The sequence below is a fragment of the Actinia tenebrosa genome, unplaced genomic scaffold (assembly GCF_029948245.1).
Source record: "Actinia tenebrosa isolate PJP-AT-01 unplaced genomic scaffold, QUT_ActTen_1.0 PGA_scaffold14__42_contigs__length_11649687, whole genome shotgun sequence".
Lineage (NCBI taxonomy): Eukaryota > Metazoa > Cnidaria > Anthozoa > Actiniaria > Actiniidae > Actinia > Actinia tenebrosa.
Genome location: NW_028292574.1, coordinates 1,789,765 through 1,814,636, shown reverse-complemented (window position 1 = coordinate 1,814,636; position 24,872 = coordinate 1,789,765). Strand labels below are relative to the sequence as shown.

The following is a 24,872-nucleotide window of genomic DNA, read 5'->3' as shown; positions in this document are numbered from 1 at the left end:
GTTGCTTGATTCTGCAATGGATTTAGCAATTCTTAGAGCCATGACTCCCACAACACTGTCAATTCGTCTTTCACGAAATTGAAGTTCTTTTAAAACTGGCTCATCTTCATCATCATCTTCATCGTTATCATCATTATCATCTGGTTGAGAAAGGTGGGATTCACCAAGTTCACTAACTCCATCAAATTCATCTTTGTGGGTGTTATGGGCGCGATCAGTCATTGGTATTTCAGGAGTAGCTTCCTCTTCATTATTGTCATCATTCCTCGTGTCCATATTGGTGGTTAGCTTCATTTTCAATATTACCAGTAGAGTTTGCTTCATTCGTCATTTCCAAGAAGGAGTTGGATTGGAGCAGCAAGTCTGAGTACTTGTGCCTTGCCCCTTGAATGCAAACCTAAGCTCTAGAGAAATATTGTTTATAGTATATCATGAAAATATAAATTATATCATGAAAATATAAATTATATCATGAAAAAAAATAAAAAAATAAAAAAATGAATTTGTATACAATGCTTTCAATTACAGGATGCATAAAACTGCTAAAAATATTAACCTGAGGGTGAATTATTTATTCTGAAAAAAAAGCGTCCTTTTTTTCATGAGGGTAGCACTTAATAGCCAGTGGCTAACAAACCTGTGGCCCTCATTCCATGATCGAATTGGAATTTAGGAGTTGATTTTTGCGAAGGGAGGAAAACCGGAGAACCCGGAAAACCCTCGAAGCACAGGAGAGAACCAACAAACAACTCTACTCATATACCACACCGAACCCGGCGGGACTCGAACTCTGGTAATCTCATCATGCAATTCAAGTTGTCAAAATACTGTTGGGCATCAGGTGATATCAAATTCACGTCTTTTGACCTATGGATTTACATAAAACCATTAACTGGTTGAATCAAAGGCAAATCAGGAATCATTTTATGTATGTGGGTAGACCATCCATGCATGCAGCAGACTAATGCACTCTCAGCTGCAATAATAAGTATAGCCATGAACTTGATCAGCTTTAGAAGAAATAGTTTGCAACAATTCTTGATTCAAATTAAGGCATATTCAAACTTGACATAAAATGGGATTCCTTTTTTCAGGGTTTGTGCTAGGTTCCCAAGAAATTATTCAAGGAGTTTTCAAGGAGTATTCAAGGACATTTCTACTTTTTTTCTATTTTCAAGGAGTTTTAAGTGCCCTTGAAAATGCATTTTAACTTCCAGCATTTTTCAAGGAGTTCAAGGACCTGCATGAACCCTGTTTCTTCTTTGAATAAGGGAAATAGGCATATTGCAGTGTTTGAGTATATATTAAAGTATTCAATAAAGGTTTGGTTATGTACTAACATATATAGGGTGTATTGACCAGTTTGATCTACCAAAATCCTTTCAACACTTCCTTTTTTGAAAATTTATTACCACTTTTTGTGGAAATGTGTAGGGGAGGGGAGCGTGGTTTGTCACCACAGGAAGCCCGCGAACGACAACAATTGTTTGATATCAGTCCCTTTTGTTAGGAGAGAGTTCAAATTTTAATAAAAAAGAAAAATGTAAAACGTATTAATTTTGATAATGTATATTTTACAGGTAGTAGCATTAAAATGAGACCACATCATCCAAATATAAATGTTTTCAAGTCTTACCTTAACTGTTTTAACTTTGTTTTCCGCAGACAAAGTATACATTGATTCGCCCAGCTCATACAGGTTTGTTAAGAAGTCAATTACAAAAGTAAAATGTCAATGTTAAGAAATGATGGATATCAAATTCCAGGAAAATTGAAGAAACCTGAAGAAGCCTTGCGTCCCAAATTGAAAGGTTTCTTAATTGAATTTATACTATACCTGCTTTTATCTGTACAATACTGATTATCAGTTTATTCTGAGTTATTGTTGCGCGTACAGATCATCAAGAGTTTTGGTCTTACAGAAAATGTATTGACTTACGAAAAAATGTTTAAAATTTACCTTAAACATCTTCAAGTTTCTATCTTTTTCTGTTTTTTACTTCTTCATTTTATCTTTGCATACCAAACAAGGTATTTCCAACATTGTCTGATCAGCCTTCAGCAAAATAAGTGGGTTTTTACCCTCTGGTTACCCCCCAAAGATGCAAACATGATTATGGGGATGTGAAAGTCGAGAATTAGCAATATATCATAAAAACTTTTTTTTCTTTTAGAAAAACCTGCCTATTTGATAGTGGTAGCATTTTAATGAAGATTTTCTCATAAAACATGAAACGTCATTAAATGCAAGGGGAGTAGAAGCTGAAAATTGTTCTTGGGCACACTCGCCATTTTTGTTTCTAGTTTCCATAGCGGCAATCCAAAAAGGAAAAGAAACAGTGAAGTGTAAAGTCCCATTAAGATTTTATAGGGAGGCCAGTGCCCCCTCGGCCTCCTGGTTCCACCTCCCCTGAAATATAGATAGTGAATACATACCCAATAGTTTGCGAATGGCCTATCACAGGTATCCCAGTAAAGCGTCTTTGAATATCACTACTAGGGGCAGATTTTCAGAAGCAAATGTTGAACTACATCCATTTATGGCTATTAACATTGACAGTCTTTATTCAATAAGTAAACAAGATATCGAAGGTTACAAGAAAAAAAAAAAAAAAAGATTTAATTTAAGGACAAAGTATAAAAATCAAACAATCTAGAAATTTAGAATATTTCTAGGAGGGGCGGATCTAAGGGGTGTCCTGTGGTGTACCGCACACGTATCTCATGACGCCGTAATTACTATTACGATCTTCTGAAGTGATGCATACTTATCTATATACGCATTTTTTTTTCATTTGGGACACCCCTAATCAACTCCTAGATCCAGCCCCTAACTAGCTATGTGCAGCACTTATGATGCATTTAGCATCAATTATTTTTGGTTGTCGAAGTATTTTGCTTTTTGTAGTTCGCAATGTTCTACTCCTCCAGTGATATATTTACTGTTTTGCACAATTGATAGCCATAACATACCTTTCTCACCCACGCAACCAAACTAACAGTGGTTTGAAGTCAAGACCGAACTTGATTATTTAATTCATAAAGTCACGATCAAACCTCGCGGACTTTCAGAAATCATTGTTTCCTATTCAGTCAATAAAATTTGCCATTACATGTTTGGTTTTGCCTTAAAGGATATATAGCATGCATTTTATATTACAATATTATATAATATTGGGCTAGAAATAAGAGCTAAATTGTATATACGATTGATTGCAAAAAGGTTGTAGTATACATTTATAAATATATCCAATGAGATGCAAGATATCAAATGAGATGCAGAATGTAAAAAAAGTAACTTATTTGGTGTTATTTATCTTCTATTATGTATCAGAGACATAAGTATTTCACAAAGTCAAGTTAAAAGAGTTTTTTCCACGAAATGTCGTGGCTAAGCAGTCGTATTTTAGGATGTTTTACATTCTGCATCTCATTTGATATCTTGCATCTCATTAGGTAAATGTATAAATGTATACTACAACCTTTCTGCGATGAAGTGTATATATATATATATATATATATACATTATTGCAAATAGAGTGACTTTCCTCAGACCGTTAAACAATGTTAAGTATAGTCAGTGTATACTGATACTTAGTCAAATAGACACCAACGAAAATGTTCAACCTCTACTTGTCTACTCACTATTTCTTTTATGATAAAATTATTTAGTAGCTTGGACTAAGCTAAGCTAGGACAGTAGTATAGAAATGATTTATCACTGGTCTCTAGCCGAAAGGAACTCAGGAAAAAAGAGTCCCTTAATTGTAGGGATTATGAACAATTCCATGAATGAGGAAAATCACTTTCTGCATGACTGTACACAAGGTTCAGCCGATACGATTATTTCAAGAATTTTGTAATTTTATCACTAAACACCTTTCTCTATTAATAAGCAGTTTGATAATAAAAGCATAAGCCCTCGAATTTTCAAAACATCACTCGTAGCTATACTATCTATTTTAAATTGTACTCAAGATCATACAAGTTCAGTCCTTATGTACATTATATTAACCATTTGACTCCTACGACGGCCGAAACCACTCGTAAAGACGCAGCTTTTTTGAAAAATTCCACCTTCAAAAATTTTTTGAGCTAGTTGCCTTTTGTTAGAATTTTTTGTAAATTGTTGAAGGTGGAATTTTTCAAAAACGGTCAGCACATTAAAAAAATCCAAGCTTCTGATTAATACTTCTGTTTGCACTGAAGCTTTGGGGCAAAAGTTGTATCCGTCAAATACTTTTCTTTGAAGTGTTTTACTTGTTGAAAACAAATATTATACTAGTGACTTATTTTTTGTTGTTGTCCTTGTTATTTTTTAAATAACAAAGAAATAAAAATAACCAAATACATACACTTATATAAAAAGAACTGAAATGCGGACAAGGACTCTCAAAACGTTCATGATTAAAAGCAGAAAAATGGAAACGTTTCAAGTCTGATAAAAGGAAGAAAAAAAGACAGTGATCAATCGTTGCGTAAAAAACTTTCTCTCTCAGCTTTGAATATTTCGAAGCTGGCAGGAATCTATTCGAAAATAACAAGGAAGCGAGGCTTACGATTCTGCTTGCGTTGTACCTTTAAGATTACGATTGCGACTATACGATTACGTTGCTGACGAAGCTAGTATCCAATAGGCCCTTTGCAGTTAACGGTCACGTGGCTGTACTGGTGAGCTAATTTATTATTATTTATTTTAAATTGGTGATTCTTTTTTAGCTACTTTGTAAAGAACTGAATGAAACGATGTGTAACCAGTGTGTCACCAGATTCAGTGTTATTACGATCTTTTGAAACGGGTTGTAGAAATTTCGTTTGCTCACCAGTAAACTTCACCAAGAGAATATTCTCTTGAATTCACCCATGGAAATTAAGATGTTCATTCATTTGCTCTCAGTGAATTAATCAGTACGTGATTACTGAGCTGCAAAGGGTTTATTAGTAAACTTTGGTTTTTTCCACAAGTAGCCCAAGCTAGGTTCCTGTGGTGTCATATTAATGCTATTAATGCTAATAGTGATGCTTAAAAACCTCGTCAAAATGTAAAGGAGAAAAAAGTTAAGAAAGAAAATTGAGTATATCCGAAACCTAAGTAAACAAAGCAAAAGAGGTACTACGTTTCAAAGGGCAGCTAAAAATTCTTCAATTTATTTTACATTTGGATGATTTTATTAAGGTTTTTTAAGTATCGCCATACAATTCCTTTTAACATGATTGGACTACCTGTGGTCTTTCTTGGCCGGTTTCTTCTCTTTGACGTTTTTTCTTTTCTTTCATGAGCCGTATTAGCTTTCTTATGTCTTCTCTGTGTGCTCTTCTCAAATATTCTGTATTTGCTTTCATATTCCTGACAAATTCATCGACGGTTTTCCTCACTTCCGCTATTTCATTTTTGTACATTGCATCGTACGGGTGTATTTCTGCAAAATTATAGATGGAGCTTTGTCAGTGGAAGATCTTGTTTACAACATTTCTTTTCATTCCCAATGGACCCCACACTTATCAAAAGTATCGTGGATGTGAGGCTAACATGGAAACAATAAAGGTGTTGACACACGGTGCAACATTGCACGCAACAGGACTGTTGCAGCGTGTCTACCACAAAATTGACTTGTTGCATGCAACGTTGAATGCAACAAATCTGAAGTTGAATCGCGCTCTACTCTTGCAACATTGCGCGCAACAAATTTCATTATGTGAACATGGCTGCAACATTACCTGCAACATTTTGAAATTTCCAGCCAATCAGCTTGCACCAAATTTATAACTGCTGACCAAATATCTTAACGTAGCAGGCTGACACAAGAGATGTTGCGTGATTTTGTTGCAATGTGTCACCCTGATTCAAATTTGTTGCTTGCAATGTTGCGTGCAATGTTGCACCGTGTCTCAGCACCTTAAAGAAATCACACTTTGTCTTGATGTGATTTGTTGCATTTCTTTTGTATTTTCATGTTAGCCCCTCATTCAAGACAATTTTATAAAAGAAGAAAGAGAAGGGTGAGTGTGTGTGTGTGTGGGGGGGGGGGTTGCTCCACCCCGTTTTGGATAGAGATGTGCCGCCAGAGGTAAAAAACCCTGACCCTATTTAATGGCACTTCAGAATGAAAAATCCAAACCCTATTCAAGACATTATTCAAGACCCTATTCAAGACATACAAGAAATTTCACTCAGTGTTATATAGGAGTTTGATAGCAAAACCGTCAAGGATCTGATAAACTTTGTCAGAACCGAATGTTTTTTTTAATGAAATGGTACTCTATCTAAGACACGCAAAAACATGAAACTTACGATATTGTGTCAAAATTATAATCCTGTTTAAAACAATTTCCGGTAAAATGTATACCCTCTGTAAGAAAGCAAGGCCGAAAACCATACCCTATCCAGCGGCACATACCCCTATAGAAAACATATGCAACGGGCATGAAACAAAAGCCACAGGTTCGTAAGTAGCGATTGATGAACGACGACCAGCCCCCATTCCCACTTATTCCCAAATAGAACAGTTGCTTTTACTATACAGTGTTTCGTACTTACTGTTCTTTGCCTTTCTCTTACAAATACATTGCCATGTGAGTCCAACAACCACGGCAAAGCAAAGTAAGGATCCCACAATCAAAATGGTGTTATTATAAGGAATAGAATTTGAGTCAAATAAACCCGAAGTCTTCCTGACAGCTGAGCTTTCTGTTGGCGTCTGAAATCGAAGATCAAACAATGCGTATTTCAGTGCACAAAGGTAGTCAATAGAAAAAAACATTACGTATAGTTTAATAAATAAACAGAAGTGTTTTAGAACTGATAAAACCTGATCTGCAAGTTTATTGAACTGCTTCAAAAAAGCATGAATAATCAATGAGCATCTAGGGTCCTTATTCGTGACATGCTCTTGCACTCTTTTGGTCCATGAATAAAGATTTCAAAATCTTTATAAAAAGATATTCATGTTGAGCTATTATGAAGTATAACGATCCATGCATGTGATGTATTTGAAGGACCTTATAGGTCTAAATGCTCATTAATTATTCATGCTTTTTTGAACCTTTATTAAAACGTATTTTTAAAATTGAAAATTACCCATGATGCACCCAATGTATCGAAATTTATTTTATTTATATATGTATGCATATGTATATATATACTTGTATTTATCTTGTCTCGTGGAGATATAAAAAAGAAATAATCAAGTAATACTTATATGGTGCAAACTCACATGTGAATATGAACAAATGCACCTTAAATATAACAATATATATTCATAAATTCTATAAGTCTAAATCTAAATCTAAAATCATAATAGGATGTTTTCAGCATTGATTCTACATGAAAATAAAAGCTAAATAGTAAAATATTTTTATATGATTTGAGTGATGCATCTTGGAGATATCAAGGTTTATACTTCCATTATGCTAATGAGTGTGATGTCATAGGTGGCATTATTAAATAATTATATGAAAATTTACTGGGGTAGTAAAATATCCAGTATAAAACATAATTATCTTACTCGGGGTTTATAGAAAGGTTATTGCAAATTTGTTTCCTCATTGTAATCAGTGTTTCTATCTAAAAATGATGACAAATAAACCCAAATGCCTACTAGGACATCACACTCATTAGCATACTGGAAGTATAAACCTTGATATCTCCAAGATGCATCACTCAAATCATGTAAAGATATTTTACTATTTAGCTTTTAACTTCATGTAGAATCAATACTGAAAACATTGAGTTAGGGGTCATAGGCACTTTAATTATGGGGCCGGCTCAATTGCTGAGCCGGCGATTGAACAAAGGGTGCTGTTGGGAGCTACCCATTGGATACATTTATTGGATAACAGTGTGAACTCATGATCCACTGGGCCGGATAAGAATTTTTCCATTGGATAGCTCTCTCCACGCTTTGTACAACCAGACCCTAAGTTTAATGAAAAGACAAACAAAGGTAATGCACAACAAGACGAACATTTTGCTTTCAAACCTTCAATTTTTCAGTCAGCCTGTCAATCAGGTTTGATATTTCCCCCTCGTGAAGCTTCAAAAACGCTCGACAATCCTTCTCGATTGAAGCGGCTATAGCAGACAGTGCTATGCCATATCCAAAGGACAAATCTATCAATTTGGTGAATTCAATACCAACATCAGTAAAACGTTTGCTTTTGTTTGCTACAACATAGGTATCTATAATAGCCCCTTCAACCTCACGTGTAACGAGAGCCTTGCGGATGTCCTCCACTGAATGATACTGTCGAACTTAATAAAATGGCTGTAGTTAGTGTCTTTTATGATCATTACGGTTTAATTGATCACTCATGAAAAATGAAGTTATAAAAAGAAAACGAGAATTCTAGTCCAGCTACAGTACCCCTCTTGCTATGATCATGACTAGAGCAAATTAGGCAAATGGATGGATGGACGGATCTTAACTCACCCTGATTTACTTTGCCATTCCTCCGTATGCCAATACGATGTTCCGATGAATTTTGTATTGCTGCAATCTATGAAGAAACAATGCAAATTTTACCTCGTCATTCACTATTGGAGCCATGTTTGTTTTACTGTTTAATTTTTCATTTCTTTCAAGTTTTTTTTTTTTTTTTTGATATAATTTAAATTTTATTGTTTTTATTGTTGCACTAATAAAAGAAATACTAACCTGAGTTCCATAGATCATTTCTTTTTTATCCATGGTGACAACTGTTAAGGTGGTAGTTACAGCACCAACATACAGTGAAATTATAATCAAACCACTTAGCATCCAGAAAATGGAAAAAATCCTAGATGCAACACTCTTTGGAGTTCTGTCACCATAGCTGTTATTATGAAATAAAAAAGAAATAAGTAAAAAGGATTCTGGGTCTTTCTAGGTGTAGCAAGCTTTATTTAGTGTATTCTGGGTTATTTTTTTTGTTTTGCACAGAAAGGTAGGAGCATAATTTTTACTGGGGGGGGGGGGGGGGGCTAAAGTAAAGATATAGCATGGGTGGCGTTCGTGGCTAACGCGTCATCTTTTACCGCTGTGAATCCAATGGGTCACTGGTTTGAGCCCTGCGGTCGCCATATGTGAATAAGCCTGAAGCGAGATGACGTTTTACCCCTGTCTCTAGACCATAATCCTTTTTGCACTGCTTTTGTTCTTTAATTATGACTATTGTTCCTGTATTCTCTAAGGAATCAAAAATTTTAATATGAAAGAATTTAAAAAACTATTATGACATAGAGTCAGGGGTAAAACGTCATCTTGCTTCAGGCTTATTGAGTTTGTTTGATGTGTTGTTCTCTCCTATGCTATGAGGGTTTTCTCTGGTTTCTCCAGTTTTTTCCCCCCGTAAAAATCAACATGTGAGTTGAGAGTTGTGTGTATAGAATATTCTAAAATGTAGTAAGGAGTGTGTATGGAGGATACACGGCCCCACAAGCTCTTAGCTTCCCTACTGTGTATAAATAAAAAAGATTTATTTTGTATTCTTATGAAGCTGTATTGAATAAAAGAAGTTTTGTATAGCCCCCCTGGCTCCTAGATCCCTGTCCCAGGATATCGTTTAGCTCCAAATTCATTATCCTTTGCTATTGCTTTATTGTCTTTCATGCTTCAGGTGCCTTGCAACAACAAGAAAGAGCCAGGATTCTGGAAAGAGCAATATGAGGATTCTGAAGTAATTATCACTTACCCAACAGTTGTCATAGAAATAAATGACCACCACATTCCTTCTAAAACTCCTTTAATGAAAGATCGTGGAAAACCACTTCCCTCAGTTTTAGCATCCTAAAAATGCAATAGATAGGTGTAGATAAATTGTTTATAATTATAAAATGCATCTTAAGCCATAAGCTAATTACATTTATTGCAGTACATAAATTAAAAATCACTGAATATATATTCCCAAAACAAAAGAAATATTATTTTTTATTGTTAATTAAAATATATATCCAAACAGAATTATAGTAATTTTTTAAATGTAATTTTAATTTATAATTTTTTAAATCATTATTTAGTATTTAAAAAAGATTTTTTCCTGATTACCCCCAAAAAAAACTTGTCATTCTTTTTTATTGTGTTAAAAAAACATTTATAACATTTATGAGAGAGGTAAATGGTAAAAAAGGCACAAGTTGCCAAAACTTTATTCCCTCCCTCCACGAGTTGCAAAACCTCTTTTAGGCTTCTGTCCACCATGGAGTAAATAATTAATCCAATCATATTTTTATATTTTAAATTATATATAAAATGGAAGTCATTAAAAAGGAGCATATAAGTGTGAGAACGACTTACCAATAACCACACAACAAACCCAGACAAAAATATTAAAGTGAAGGAAAACAGTAATAAAGGAAATGTGGTTGTAAAGGATTTGATTATAATCCGTGCTGCTGAGTCAGCTGGTTGTGGTAGTGTGAGGAAAACAATTCCTGGAGATTCTACCACAGACACAAACGGCTGGTCTCCAAATACCTGGAAAATGCAAGTCTAGATAAGATTACAATTACACAAGGATTCCTGTGCATTGGCATAATGTAGGAAGAGGCAGTCACTCCGATGTGCCCCTTAAACTTAAATGTCCTTAAATTGTCTATCTTTTTCTTAACAACACCACACTCTGTTACAATAACACACTCACCACCAAAAGCAGTACTCACTCTATTCATATATTTATTCCCATTGATTGGAAAGCTGACTTGCGCTCCATTATGGACATTCCCAATTACGTCTATCATGCTTTTTTTCCCCGCCGATAAGCCAACAGCATCATTCACAAGATCAACAACTGTTTCACCGTGACCATTCTTACAGTCTCCGCATGCCCATTTGATCATGTTACAGTAGGTATGATCTGAGCAAAGATACCGTTGAGCTTTCCATCTTCTGTTTTATAAAGGTATGGAGCAAGGAACCAGTAGTTGGTATTGATAATTCTTGGACATCGGCAGGTTTCTACAAGAAAAAAAACAATGCTTTGTGAGGAATTCCAAAGACTGGCAGCCTGAGTGCAGGTTGCTCATTAGCTATAATAGACGTCTACAAGTGTCTAGTCAATCTGGTTTATAAGATCAGCACCATGCTTTACTAAGGATACAAAAGTATCTGGTGTAAAAGGTGTTAACTCTAACACCTTATCAGTGGTTTCGGATGAATGCTATCTTATCTAGAACCGTTAATTAGAGACGACCACACCTTTGTCAGTTGTGATTTGATTGTAACCTGTCACCCTTTCTTAATAAAACTTGAACTTTACATCTTTTTATTTGGCTACATTAATAGTTTATCACTATCAATAAATATTAATTACCAAACAGGGTAACCTTAACAAAATGTAAAAGTCCTCAAAAAGGTAGACTTCATGCTAATCATGTTTAAGAAGTAATTCAATGATTAGCAGAGATGCCTTGCTATGTAAATGGCGAAAGTTAGGCAGAAAACGGCTAACGTCGAATTGCAGTTTAAGGTTTGTGCTGCGGTACCAAGCAAGTTCGTTTTCCAATAAAGGTCTTTAATATCAGTTTGCCCTACCTCCGTATATTACAGCAAAGGGACCCGAACCAGCACCAGTTCTTGCAGCTATTCCTATCTCGTACACCGAATGTGGCACCATGTTCGTTAAAGTATATTTACGGAGAGACGGTCCCAGCATCTTGACATCAAAAGAAGTGTCATCTTCCAAAGGTGTTCCTGATGTCGTCTTTTTTTTGTATCTTAAAGTATACCCTTGTAGGATACCGCCTAAGCTTTCCGCTGGAGGAGGTTCCCAGGAAATCATTAATTCAGTGGAACTCGATAAATTCGTTACTAATGCATTAAATGGCGGCTTGGACGGCGCTAAAATAAACGAAAAGGTAACAAGCGTTTAATTAAGGGGTATATGGGGTGTTGTTAACCAATTGGGGCATCAGCCCTGTAACCATATCCTGTCCCGTTAAGTTGAAAATTAATTAAAGTTATAATCAAAAATAAATAAAATAAATTTCTTGACAGTATTTGTAAATGGAATTAAATTTGTGGGTTTGTAAATGGAGGTGAGGTGATCATGTTTAGCAAACTTCAACCTGAAACTATAGGGACTTCTTGTCGTCATTTGAAGAGGGTCCTGAAGGGTCCAGAAGCTGGGATTCACCTTTTTTGGCTGGGAAAATCAGTTTATGCACTTAGGATGGGATTAACAAACAAACAAAAGACTATCACATTAATTAATGTACTTCACTGATAGGACCAACATGCCCTTCCTCTTTTTATCAGAGCTAATACACTACCTATTAATTTCCTCTACTATGAATTGGTCACCCAGTTAATGCATGATATTGAAAATAGGCTTGCACCTCCTAATATTCTAAATCAATTTACCCTTGCTTCGAGTTTTCACTCAAGATGTGAACAAGATTCTCATCATCAGAAAATTTCTACATTAAGAAATATCATTTTGAAGTGCAAAAAAATTCGTTTTCAAGATTTGAAGCTAGGTTATGGAATAAGATACCTAGAAGAAGTTTAAGTTTACATTACGTCTAAAAAACTATCTCATTTTCTCCTAAGAGAAGATAGCTATGTTGACACTTCCTCTATTGTAAACAGACTAGATTATACTTTGAACATCTCAGACTGAGTCTCATATAGATATATAATGCGGCTATTTATAAACTATTATTTCTTGATCTTCAATCATTGGTTAGTATCATTTTTCCTTTTTCTCTTTTTTTCCCTTTTCGTTTCTTTATTGTAATTAAACTGTTAGTTTTTCATTTATTTATCTTTATTTATTTGTAAATCTTCAAATATTTATTTAATGTGCAGTAATATATCGCCTCCCGCCTAGATTAGTTTAGTGCTATTTGCGGGAGGGTGATAAATTGTGTAAATATAGACATTCTTTTGTAAAATAAACATGAAACTTGAAACTATCACAAAATGGGAATGGGAATGAGATTGAGATTTAAGCAAAATATAGGCTGAAACTATGAGATTTGGTTAAAATGGGAACTGGAAAATGGGATTAGGACCCACCTTCAGGACCCTCTTCGAAAAATATGCCTTACACATCTCTTCTGCAGAACTCCATTTTCTAGTTGCTTAGCTGCAGCATTGTACAAAATAAATGTGAGGTAAGTGATTTCAAGAAATAATTTGTTATTGTTAAACTGTCTGCAGAATTTAAAACAAGAAAGAAAAGATGAAGCTAAAAAATATCTTGACTACAAAGTGAATCTTGTTTTACTTACCATCCTCAGGCATCCTTACAATGTCTCCACCCTTGATGCCGCAGCCCTGCGCCGTCAATCCACAGATCTCGACTGAATACTGTGAGAAAGGATCTAAATTCTCAAATAACGCATAAACTTCATCTGGTAGGTGAGTTTTGAAGCTTGTCTCACCAGATTTCATATTGGATATCGTGACATTGTAACCAATCATGATACCATTTCTGAATGCAGGATCAATGTGATCCCATTGAACAATCACGGCTGTTGAGCTGACCGCTGTTGCACTGACATCAGATGGAGGAGCAGAAGGAACTGAGAATGAATAAGAATAATGTTATATGAAATTGTCTATCAAAAAGGGAAGAAGAAGAAGAAGAAGAAGCAAGTTCATCAACCAAGTCACTAATACTTAATTAAGACAATAATTTAAGGGTCTTACCACCTTCTCTTGTCCTGATATTAATGGGGTCACTGGAGATTCCGTTACCATTCTCTGTGTAGGCTAGAACCCTAAAAGAGTATATGCTGTATTTCTTCAACCCATCAACAATGGTTTCTTCCCTATCTGGTGTCACTGCTTTCATTTGGTCTGGCGTATAATGCCCTCCACCTTCTTTGTAATATATTCTGTAGCTTTTCAATGTTAAGCCATGCAAATGGATGGATGAGATGGAAGACCATGATAGAGAGATTGAGGTAGAGTTATGGCTTTTGATGCTTTGTACTCGTGGGCTGGAACTTGGAACTGCAAATCAAAAAGTCTATCAAGGTTGTTGTTTCAATAGCCCACTTCCAAGATATGCTTCACTTGTCATGCACAAAGGTTTCTGTTTCAAGGCTATGTGCGAAATTAAATTTTTATTCTTTTCTCCGGTCACGTATCACTGAGCATTATGCACGAAGCCTCGCATTGAAACCTTTGTACGTGACAAGTGAAGCATCCCAACTCAGAAGTGGGCTATTTTAAAATACTTTCCAATCTATTTCCTCTCACTGATGAAGAAGACAAAAGGAATGTAATTATAAGACCCTATTACTTCCATTACATCCTTAGAAATTAGTTACAAGACTAAGGCCCCTGGTATAAACGAGGAATTTCACATGTACCAAATCTAATCAGTAATTTCCTCTTTAGTCTTATGAGACAATTCATTTAGCAATCCAAAACCACTGATACATGCAAAAGATCAAAACCTATTGGTATAAATTCATATGCATTAGATTCGGCACCGTCACATGAAATTTTAAGTTTAGTGAAATTGAGAGTCAGATGGTTCCTGTCAGGACTGACATGCCATTCAATCCCGTACACACTAAAATATGACTTATTAGAGAGTTTTAGATTTACGTTCACGGCAAACGTGAAACATCAGTTGACCAGTAAAAAATTCTTTTAAATTACTGAAAAAGAATCGCAAAAAAGTGCAAGTAGTAGAAAAACAAAAGAGTATTTGCGCTTGGTGAGAAGGTTTGTAAATAGTAAAGTAAAATACAGGAAAACTATGAAAACGTGGTCACGTTTGCCGTTTGCGGGGAGAAAAAAAAGTCAATCTAAAACTCTCTATTGATGATATGTTTCATCATAGTTGCATTTTGTATAGATTCCATTTAGTGTTCTAGCTATTATTATTATTCACTGAAACTTTAGTTTTACCAAATAAAAATGTGTTTTCAAAGTGAATATTAATATTCTGACAATCCAGATGATTTTGAAAACAATCGCCCCATTTATTGTTGAAAAGGTCACATGGTTTTACTTAGAGTTTGGCTTTACCTTTAGATGTTTTAATGTAAGTAGTTTGTACAGGCATCGCACCGAGGAAACCCTCTTTCTCAATCCATTCTTGTAGTATGATGAGCTGCAAGGATTCCATGGTGCTATAAATGATGGTGAAGTTGGAAACAACACTGCCTTTGCTAAAAATACAACATTTTAAGATTTAATAGAGCTTTTTTTCTAACTATAACAAATCAGTTTTTAACTATAATTATATAAGATATCAAGGAAGCAAATATTCTTTATTTGGTCAGGTAATCAGTCAATCTGTCTGTCAGTCCGATGTCAGTCAATCAGGAATCTGTCAAAAATGAACAGTCAGTCAGCAGGGGCAGATCCAGGGGTGTCGCCTCCATGAAACTCCACTTTGTGAGTCTATAATAAAATCGTAACCCCCCTGCATGTGGAGCAAATTGCACCAGTTCTTTCATACTTGGTGGCCATTTTGGAACCCCCCTTTTTTAAATCATGGATTCACCTCTAGCGTAGTCAGTCAGTCAGTCAGTCAGTCATTCAGTCAGTCAGTCAGTCAGTCAGTCAGTCAGTCAGTCAGTCAGTCAGTCAGTCAGTCAGTCAGTCAGTCAGTTACCATATTGATATCTTGCATTCATTATATAGCGTAAGTTCAGTCTGTCAGTGGCATAAGTAAGTTATTGAAATCATATTCTCTATTATAGCTAGCGTAAGTTCATACATACCTGAAAGAGTGAACTTCAATCTTTAATACAGGATTCTCTCCACTATATATCTTCTTTAACTATCAAAATGTTAATAAGAATTTTAATTTTTGATCATACATGTGCATAGTGTGACATACCAAGACAAACAAAAATCCTTAACAACCTCAGCTGTTGGTATGAATGAACCAATTACTATGAAGGCAGAGAATCCCCCTTTTTATAACCATTTTAGTCCTAGAATAACTAAGAAATAATCCAGTTTTTTCTTTATCTAGAACAAAAGGTATCCAGATTACATGGTACAGCATTAGGCAATAACTTATGCAGAGCACTTATATTCTATCACTTTACCACCTAAGAATACACTCTTCCAATTCCCTTGAATATGAATAGACCAGCTACTGTATCCTCCCAAAGGGTTGATAAATCAAAGACATGTTTATATAATAAACTCACGTTTTTTAGAATCTTTTCTTTGAGAAGCAGACTTGCATCACTGCTCAAGTCCTTCAAGTCTTCATCCCAGTTTTCATCAGGAAAGCGAACCAAAACCGTTACCTCAGCAGCTGCGATTAAAAAATTACATTTTGATTTGGTAATTTATATCGCCATTGCTATTAATAAGAGATCTTTTATACTATACCTATGCAGGCAAAAGTGTTACATAATCTTGATCTGTTCCTTGCTCCTTTACATTCCTTCCCTCCATGCTGTGGAGCTGGGTTGCTACATGTCCTAGTGCTGTTTTGGGAGCCAGATTCGCAGGGTTTGCTACAGACAGACCAAGCAGACCATGAAGTCCAGTTTCCATCGACTTGAATAACAAAAAAAGCCTACTGTTAGGATAACTGTAAGACTATTTTTTTTCCTTCTTTGTTGGATGCAGTTGCAGACAACATAAAACTACAAAACATTATAAACAAAACAAGTATCTAATAAATTACCTACCAGGGCAATGCGGTTGGGTGCAGTAGCGTATCTCAGAATGATTGCCAGTGCAATTGTTACCACCATATGCCGGTGTTGGCTTAGAACAGCTGCGGTTACGTTCTTGTGTACCATTGCCACACGATACAGAGCATCTTGTCCAGTTGCTCCACTCAGAAAAGTTACCATCGACTGTAACAGAATAAAAAACGATTGTTGTCAAGCACTACAAGGAATACCTGCCATTAACTGTTATAACAAAAGTAAAGAATATATTTTGTATTGTCTTTCCTTTCCTTTTTTTTAAATTTTCTCTTTGTTTTGTTTCATTTTGTCCCTTTTTTCTCTTTTGTTTTGGGTGAAAACATCGTTTTGTCAAAACATTGACTGATGATATTTTTTTCCTTCTTTTCTGGATTCAGCTGCAAACAACCTAAAACAACGAAACATTAAGTAGTAAACAAAATATCTAAAACACCTACCAGGGCAATGCGGTTGGGTGCAGAAATGTATCTCCGAATGATTGCCAATGCAATTGTTACCACCATATGCCGGTGTTGGCTTAGAACAGCTACGGTTACGTTCTTGTGTACCATTGCCACACGATACAGAGCATCTTGTCCAGTTGCTCCACTCAGTAAAGTTACCATCAACTGTAGCAGAATAAAAAACAATATTGTTGTCAAGCACTACAAGGAATACCTGCCATTAACTGTTATAACAAAAGTAAAGATTATATTTTGTATTGTCTTTTCTTTCCTTTTTTTCTTTATTTTCTCTTTGTTTTGTTTCATTTTGTCCCTTTTATTCTCTTTTGTTTTCTTTTGTTTTGGGTGAAAACATGGTTTTGTCAAAACATTGACTGATGATATTTTTTCCTTCTTTTTTTGGATTCAGCTGTAAACAACCTAAAACAACAAAACATTAAGTAATAAACAAATATCTAAAACACCTACCAGGGCAATGCGGTTGGGTGCAGTAACGTATCTCAGAATGATTGCCAGTGCAATTGTTACCACCATATGCTGGTGTTGGTTTAGAACAGCTACGGTTACGTTCTTGTGTACCATTGCCACACGATACAGAGCATCTTGTCCAGTTGCTCCACTCAGAAAAGTTACCATCGACTGTAACGGGATAAAAAGCAATAAGATGACAGATTTCTATCATGAAAATTTAAGGAAAATTTAAAGCAAATCGAGGGAAAAAATGGCAGCCATTTTATCTTAGGTAAGTAAGCAAAGAGTTTTTGGATTTTACTATCAAAGAACTAAAAAACAGTTCAAAAACATTCACGATATTTTGGTCTACAAGATCTCAAGACTATTCTGTAGAGTTTTGTGAACAGGTTCGATGACTGTCACAATGTAAACTGGTTTCCCAGGAATTGTTTATATCCAAGGAAGTACAGTGGAACCCCGCTCTATGGACACCCGCTTAATAATGACACCTCGTTATTAAGGACACGTTTCAAAGTCCCAACGAAAGCTCCATACATTTTCTGTTAAATTAACCTGCTTTATAAGGACACCCGTTAATAAATACAAAGGACACATTTCTAGGACCGGGGGACCTGAATGACAGTTTTGCATACATGAACAACCCCGCATTAAGGACACTTGAAATTTGAAGACTTCTTTACTGTATTTGCTTATTGATATAATGAGCTGAATACGGACTGATCATTGACTGATCATTGCAGTATAGTTTGCTATTACACCATAATGAAATAGAAAACGCTCGATTTTAGCCGGATTTTAAGAGATGTTCAATTAGTTTGGTTCAATCCCAGTATTTTGAACTCTGTTCAGGAAAACACTCACAGATTTCTTTAAATGAAATTATACAGCACAGTACAGTACAGTACAGTACAGAAATGGTGTAGTGCTTGTACAGTAATGTTTCAATGTACAGTTTTGTTTCAGTTTAGGCTGTTGTAATGAACATTGTAGCTGCAAGTCTGCAGTACAGTAAAAAGAAAACAGTAAACAAACAAATATCACACAAGTCTTTACATTAAATTATACAATACAATGCAGTAAATGCAAATGTAGTTCTTATACAGTAATGCATTTTTTGTTCCAGTTTATGCTGTTATATTGACCACTGTAGTTCAAGATTTACAGTACAGTAAAAATAAATGGTTAAAAACAATGTGTTTTCAGCTGTTTTTCTGACACCTCGGTTAATAGGGACACCCCGTTGATAAGGACAGTTTTGTCCGTCCCAATGGTGTCCTTATTAACGGGGTTCCACTGTATATATAAAGATTATCATATATTATTATAATTATATAATAATGATAATGATTATGCTAACCACACATTTGAGGGAAGACAGTTAAATAGTTTAACAATCTTTGTGCCGAATTGGTGTATGACCTTAGAAATGTGACAGTATATTATTTCTACTTCTAGCATTATAATTATGTTAAAGGCATCAGATAAATAAGGAGGAAAGAGACCATTCAACATTTGTACGCAACTACATGTATATTTAGTGGATGTTCATTTTTTTAACTTTCTCTTTTTTCAATATTTAAATGTTAATTATTTAAACATTATTCATCACATTGATATTACCTTTTATCAGTCTCAAACAGTGCTGCACTCCGCTCTTGTCCGTCGGGAGGTCAACACAAGGAGCTATAAAACTTTTGCATAAAGCTCCAGCTGAGCAATTATCCCACCATTGGAGAGTTCTTGAACCATCACCAATAAAACTATCGAAATGCTCCATTGTTGTATTACTGATAACTGAACCATTGCAACTCGCATTGACAATGGTCACATTTCCTCCACTGTCTTCCACAGATTCTACTTCTAGCCCTGTGGACACCATATATGAATTGAGTTTGATGTGTTGTTTCCTCCTATGTTAAGAGGGGTTGGCTAAGGGTTCTCAGTTGAGCATTTTGTGTTAAGATTTATTCTTGGCTCCACGTAACTGTTTGTTGAATATGATGTCTATACCGTTATAAGAACATTTAGCTTTACAAAAAAAACTTTGTATTATTCGATGTTTGGATTTCGATTTATTACGAATCAAATTCTGTCACGCAATTCTGTCACACATTTTCAAAGCATTAGAAATGGGGAAATTCTATTGCTGGTTTTCAATCATTCCCAAGAGAATTAAATAACAAAACACATGGCTGCCATGTTGGATGACATAACAAAGGAGACTAATGACAAATCTTTTGTTAAATTCATCCAACATGGTGGCTGTGAAAACCATCAATTGAAATACTACGTTTTTAACTTAGTAGATGATTGTTAATTTTATTTTGATTATTATTGTTATAAAAACATTGAAATGGTTGCAATATAAAAGTGATTTTCAACCTTCGTGATTTGAAAAAAAGATGGTGGACACATACATTTCAACTAAATGATCAGCATCTTATCTCTGTATCTAAACTGACTTCTTTTAGCTTGGAATTTGGCTGAGATATGTAGTTTTTGTTGCTGTTTCAGCTTATCTAAATTTGTTTTAAAAAAGAGCCCTCGAAAATTTTCGATGATGTAGGTGAAAGCCATGAATTGAGTGTAGTGGTTGTGACTATGACTGAAAAAGAGTCTCCAATTAGTGCAAAAATGCTAGAATGACTAGACGCTTAGATTAGTATAGGTAATAGGACTACATACTGTCCAATTTGGAAATAGTTGGATGAAAAAAGTTCAGAGGACTAACAACATTGGAAGAGGCTGATAGGCTGAGACCAATTTGGCAGTCAGAGGAATTTTTTGAATTCAATTATTTCCAAATTGGACAGACATGTAGTCCTATAGAGGCTTTGCACCATCACGTGATGGCAGCCATGACAGGAGGCATAACAATAGAGTCTTTCTCCCCTGGGAAACTGAATTCTTTCTTGTGTAGACCAGATTAAACCAGATTCAATTGTTGTTGCCTCCTGTCATGGCTGCCATCACGTGATGGTGCAAAGCCCCCATTGCAGATTAATTATATCATCCCAAACTATACTAGACTGATCCCATAAGTCATAGTTTTCCCTCGAAAGAATGCGAATGGAAACGATCCAAAATAATCTTTAATTTGGACAGGAAACAGAATTTGAAAATAATACAATAGTTGCTTACATAGGATTTTAGAGTAATGATATAATAAAGTGATTCAAATGAGTGAAACAGTTTTCAATATTGCACCTTGGTATCTCACGCGGACATTCAATTTTGTTAGAATTTGGGCAGATACTGACGCATTTTTGAAATCCGTTGCAGAATGCATTAGGTATAGTCACATTATTTCATTTTGTATGTTAGCCGTTTGTTTTAAAAAACAAACAAAAAACATCGAAAATGATATCAACCATGATATAAATAAAAAGGATCGATACTTAAAAAATCTTACCTTTTGGGATGTTGATAATTTGAAAAGCAAAACCACCCAAGACAATCCAAAGGTAAGCACTCGATACCTAAATAAGATATAGACTAATCGTTATTCAGTACAAGAATAGTCCCTTTCACAGTTCCTGGCGCCATCTTTCTTGAACAAGTACTTGATTGGGGATCCCCGCTGAACACAAGTATTGCATGCTCAGGCATTTATTACACAGGGATCCCAATGGAGCAAATCTAGATTAGTGTTGCTAGTCTCCCTCGCAACCGTTTTTAGTGTCGGTCGTCACGCAACGGGAGTCAAGTATGGAACGGCCGACTCTGACGAAAATCGCTCAAACTTGGATTCAGCTGAAACTTCCTAAAAATACTCTTTAAAGGTCCAATAATCACTGTATGAAGTGTTTTCTCGATATTCAGGACGAAAGTATGATATTTTTACGATTATTTTTTGGAGTCTGTGACGTCATTCACTCAACATCAAACATTGCTACATATATCTCTTTGTATATAAATCCTTAATTTATTTTATTCCTATGAAGCCCAAAGGGTGGCTAATGTGCTTATTTCACATTACTTGTGACTATAACTTATATTTTGGGGTGTTTGGGTATTTCTTTCTCCCTTTATTACTGATATTTTGATCATAAACTACAAAGAAATGTATTTTCATTTTCAACTATGGACAAATTTAGTTTTTTTTTTTTTTTTGCAATAGCCAGAGTACAAATATTTAGTTTCCCAAGTACTGCTAGGTTTCACATATTCTTTTCGAATGATGTTTAATTGCCCTTCATCCGGCACCTTCACCTGGTCTCATCAGCCTTCATTCACCTTCACCTGGGCTCATCAGCCTTCATTCACCTCCATCCACCTTCACCTGTGTTGGTCTGGCTTCATTGGCCTTCATCTATGTTCATTAGCCTCTATTCACCTTTATCTCGGGATAATTTGCCTGCATCTGGCTTTATTAATCTTCATCTTCTTTCAAACCACCTTCGTTTCATCTGGCTTTATTAATCTTCATCTGCTTTCAAACCACCTTCATCTGACTTTATTAATCTTCATCTGCTTTCAAACCACCTTCATCTGGCTTTATTAATCTTCATCTGCTTTCAAACCACCTTCATCTGGCTTTATTAATCTTCATCTGTGTTCAAAACACCTTCATCTGGCTTTATTAATCTTCATCTGTGTTCAAAACACCTTCATCTGGCTTTATTAATCTTCATCTGCTTTCAAACCACCTTCATCTGGCTTTATTAATCTTCATCTGTGTTCAAACCACCTTCATCTGGCTTTGTTAATCTTCATCTGTGTTCAAACCACCTTCATCTGGCTTTATTAATCTTCATCTGCTTTCAAACCACCTTCTGATCTGGCTTTATTGATCTTCATCTGTGTTCAAACCACCTTCTGATCTGCCTTTATTAATCTTCATCTGGGTTCAAACCACCTTCATCTGAGTTTATTTGAGTTCATTAGCTTTCATCTGGGTTCATTGGCCTTTTTTCTGCTTACCTTATACTGGCATGTTTCATTTACCCAAGTACTTACTCACTTTTTGCAATCAATCTGGGTTTTATTAATATTGAATGCAAATATATTCCTTCATGATGTACAAGGGTAAGTGTTTTTTTTTGAATATCTATGTTTTTTTAGGGTTTTATTTGGATATAGAATGGTTTAGCTTCCCTCTGTACAGGGGCGGCGGAAGCTGAAAAATTTTGGAGGGGCACTCCAATATTTCACGGTACCTTAAAATGACCCCCCCTCCCTGTTTAGCTTGATTACAAACGTGTATGTGTGATATCTCAATCAGTAACATTTTGCGTGCATTAAACCACTTGCTATTGTGCTGAGAGACACAAAAATGATGCAAGTCGTTGCTAGATATATCGTATATTTTTTAGATACAGAAAATTATGTAATATCAAAATAATAAGTAATGGTAATCATAACCAAATCTCATGCATTTTTTTTTTTTTTGTGTGTGTGAGGCATTATATTCTGGGGGGTCAGGCCCCCCCAAAAAATCTAGTGGGGGGGCCCGGCCCCCCCGCTTCCGCCGCCCCTGCTGTAAAAAATTAAGTGTGCACATATATTTAATTATGCACATTGATTATGCCTCAGGGGGGGCCGGAGGAAAAATAAAGCCAGATAAATGTGAATGAAGTCATATATTAAAAAGTAGACTGAAGGTAAAGGAAAGCAAATGAACCCAGATTAAGGTGAATAAACCCTCCGATAAAGGCAAGGGAACACAGAAGGAAACAAATGAACCCAGCTGATGAAGGCAAACAATCCAGATGAAGGTGACTGTGAGTGAAACCAGATGAAGGCTAATGAATCCAGATGAAGGCTAATGAATCCAGATGAAGGCTAATGAATCCAGATGAAGGTGAATGAAACCAGATGAAAGCTAATGAATCCAGATGAAGGCTAATGAATCCAGATGAAGGCTAATGAATCCAGATGAAGGCTAATGAATCCAGATGAAGGCTAATGAATCCAGATGAAGGCTAATGAATCCAGATGAAGGCTAATGAAGCCAGATGAAGGCTAATGAATTCAGATGAAGGATAATGAAGCCAGATGAAGGCTAATGAAGCCAGATGAAGGCTAATGAAGGCAAATGAGCCCAGATGAAGGGTAATGAGACCAAATGAGGGCTAATAAACCCATGAGATGAATGCCAATGAACCCAGATGAGGTGGATGCAGGCTAATATGGAACCCAGATGAAGGCTAATAAACCCAAATGAAGGCAAATGAACACAGGAGAAGGCAGATGAAGGCTTATGAACCCAGATGAAGATGAATGAAAAAAATACTAATAAACCCAGGTGGAGGCCAATAAACATAGATGAAGGTAATTGAAACTAGAACAAGGTGAATATCAAAGTCCCAGATAAATGTGTTAAATTAGGCTAACCCAGTTGAAGGTGAATGAAGGCTAATCATAATGAACCCAGATCAAGGTGAAAATTTTTTTATTTATAAACTAAAGTTTAAATACACATGGTAACGATATTTTCACGTGTGAAAATATCAGTTTTTCGAAAAGGAGAAATATAGGTATTTTATGAACAATTATATGATAATGCACTTTATCATATAGATATCGATGAAATATCAGGATTTATTATATAATTACCTATGAAATATCTATTTTTCTCTATTTCGAAAAATTGATATTTTCACACGTGAAAATAACATGTTATTTTCACGTGTGAAAATAACACCACTGCGATGGCTATTTAAAAATACACGGAAAGAATTGCCTGAAAAAGCCAAAACATACTTCATTGATAATTATATAATAAACAGAATATTACATGGGCGCTTGGAGATACGCAATTTATCTTCTCGTGTTGAAAATCTCTCACTCGTTCGCTACGCTCACTTGTGAGAGATCTTTTCAACACTCGAAGATAAATTTCGTATCTCCGCGCGCCCATGTAATATCCTCTATTTATCCGGTGTCTAAAATCCCGTACATTCTACTCAGTGAAGATATCACTTACTCCGACGAAGGACTAACGTCCGAAACGTCAGTTTCACAAAGCTTTTTACGGTGATCTAATTCATCTACAAGTTCCTAGTGAAGATATCATATCCGTCACATGTGAAGATATCACCGTTGCCATGACTACGTTCTTATCAACCAATCAAATTTAGGCCTTCGCGGTCTCTTTCATTCCTCAGATTAAAAAATGTCAGCTCCGGCATTGTCGACAAACGAGAATTTTGATGATAACTTCGACCGGTGTCCTTATTTGTATTGTAATATTTTATCATCACAAGTAGTACAAACAAGGATTTATAATCCAGAGAGATTTGTCACAATCACTGATGGTGACGTTTCGTTGATAAATTAATTGTTGTTTTTGTTTAGTCTTTTCCTTCAGTTTTATCAACGTAATTCAGTATCAT

The 24,872-nt window shown here is 35.5% G+C and overlaps 2 protein-coding genes across 3 annotated transcripts; both read right to left on the bottom strand.

The window, feature by feature from the left end:
* Positions 1–2,537: 2,537 nt before the first annotated feature.
* LOC116305537 (uncharacterized) lies at positions 2,538–9,820 on the bottom strand. The gene is made up of 6 exons (XM_089029988.1): positions 9,670–9,820; positions 8,655–8,811; positions 8,430–8,496; positions 7,980–8,251; positions 6,539–6,698; positions 2,538–5,420 (listed from the first exon to the last, which is right to left on the bottom strand). The coding sequence occupies exons 1-6, from the start codon at positions 9,702–9,704 to the stop codon at positions 5,206–5,208; spliced, it is 906 nt and encodes a 301-aa protein (XP_088886114.1). The 5' UTR covers positions 9,705–9,820; the 3' UTR covers positions 2,538–5,205.
* An 863-nt stretch (positions 9,821–10,683) lies between these two features.
* On the bottom strand, positions 10,684–21,087 carry LOC116305531 (uncharacterized). Of its 2 annotated transcripts, XM_089029962.1 has the most exons (13): positions 20,948–21,087; positions 19,156–19,401; positions 17,530–17,700; positions 17,056–17,226; positions 16,595–16,765; positions 16,290–16,460; positions 16,103–16,212; positions 15,665–15,723; positions 14,964–15,106; positions 13,629–13,934; positions 13,208–13,501; positions 11,508–11,813; positions 10,684–10,931 (listed from the first exon to the last, which is right to left on the bottom strand). In XM_089029962.1, the coding sequence occupies exons 2-13, from the start codon at positions 19,310–19,312 to the stop codon at positions 10,810–10,812; spliced, it is 2,181 nt and encodes a 726-aa protein (XP_088886088.1). In that variant the 5' UTR covers positions 19,313–19,401; positions 20,948–21,087; the 3' UTR covers positions 10,684–10,809. The 2 variants fall into 2 exon arrangements, with proteins under 2 accessions (XP_088886088.1, XP_088886089.1); XM_089029963.1 differs by lacking the exon at positions 17,056–17,226.
* Between the last annotated feature and the right edge of the window lie 3,785 nt (positions 21,088–24,872).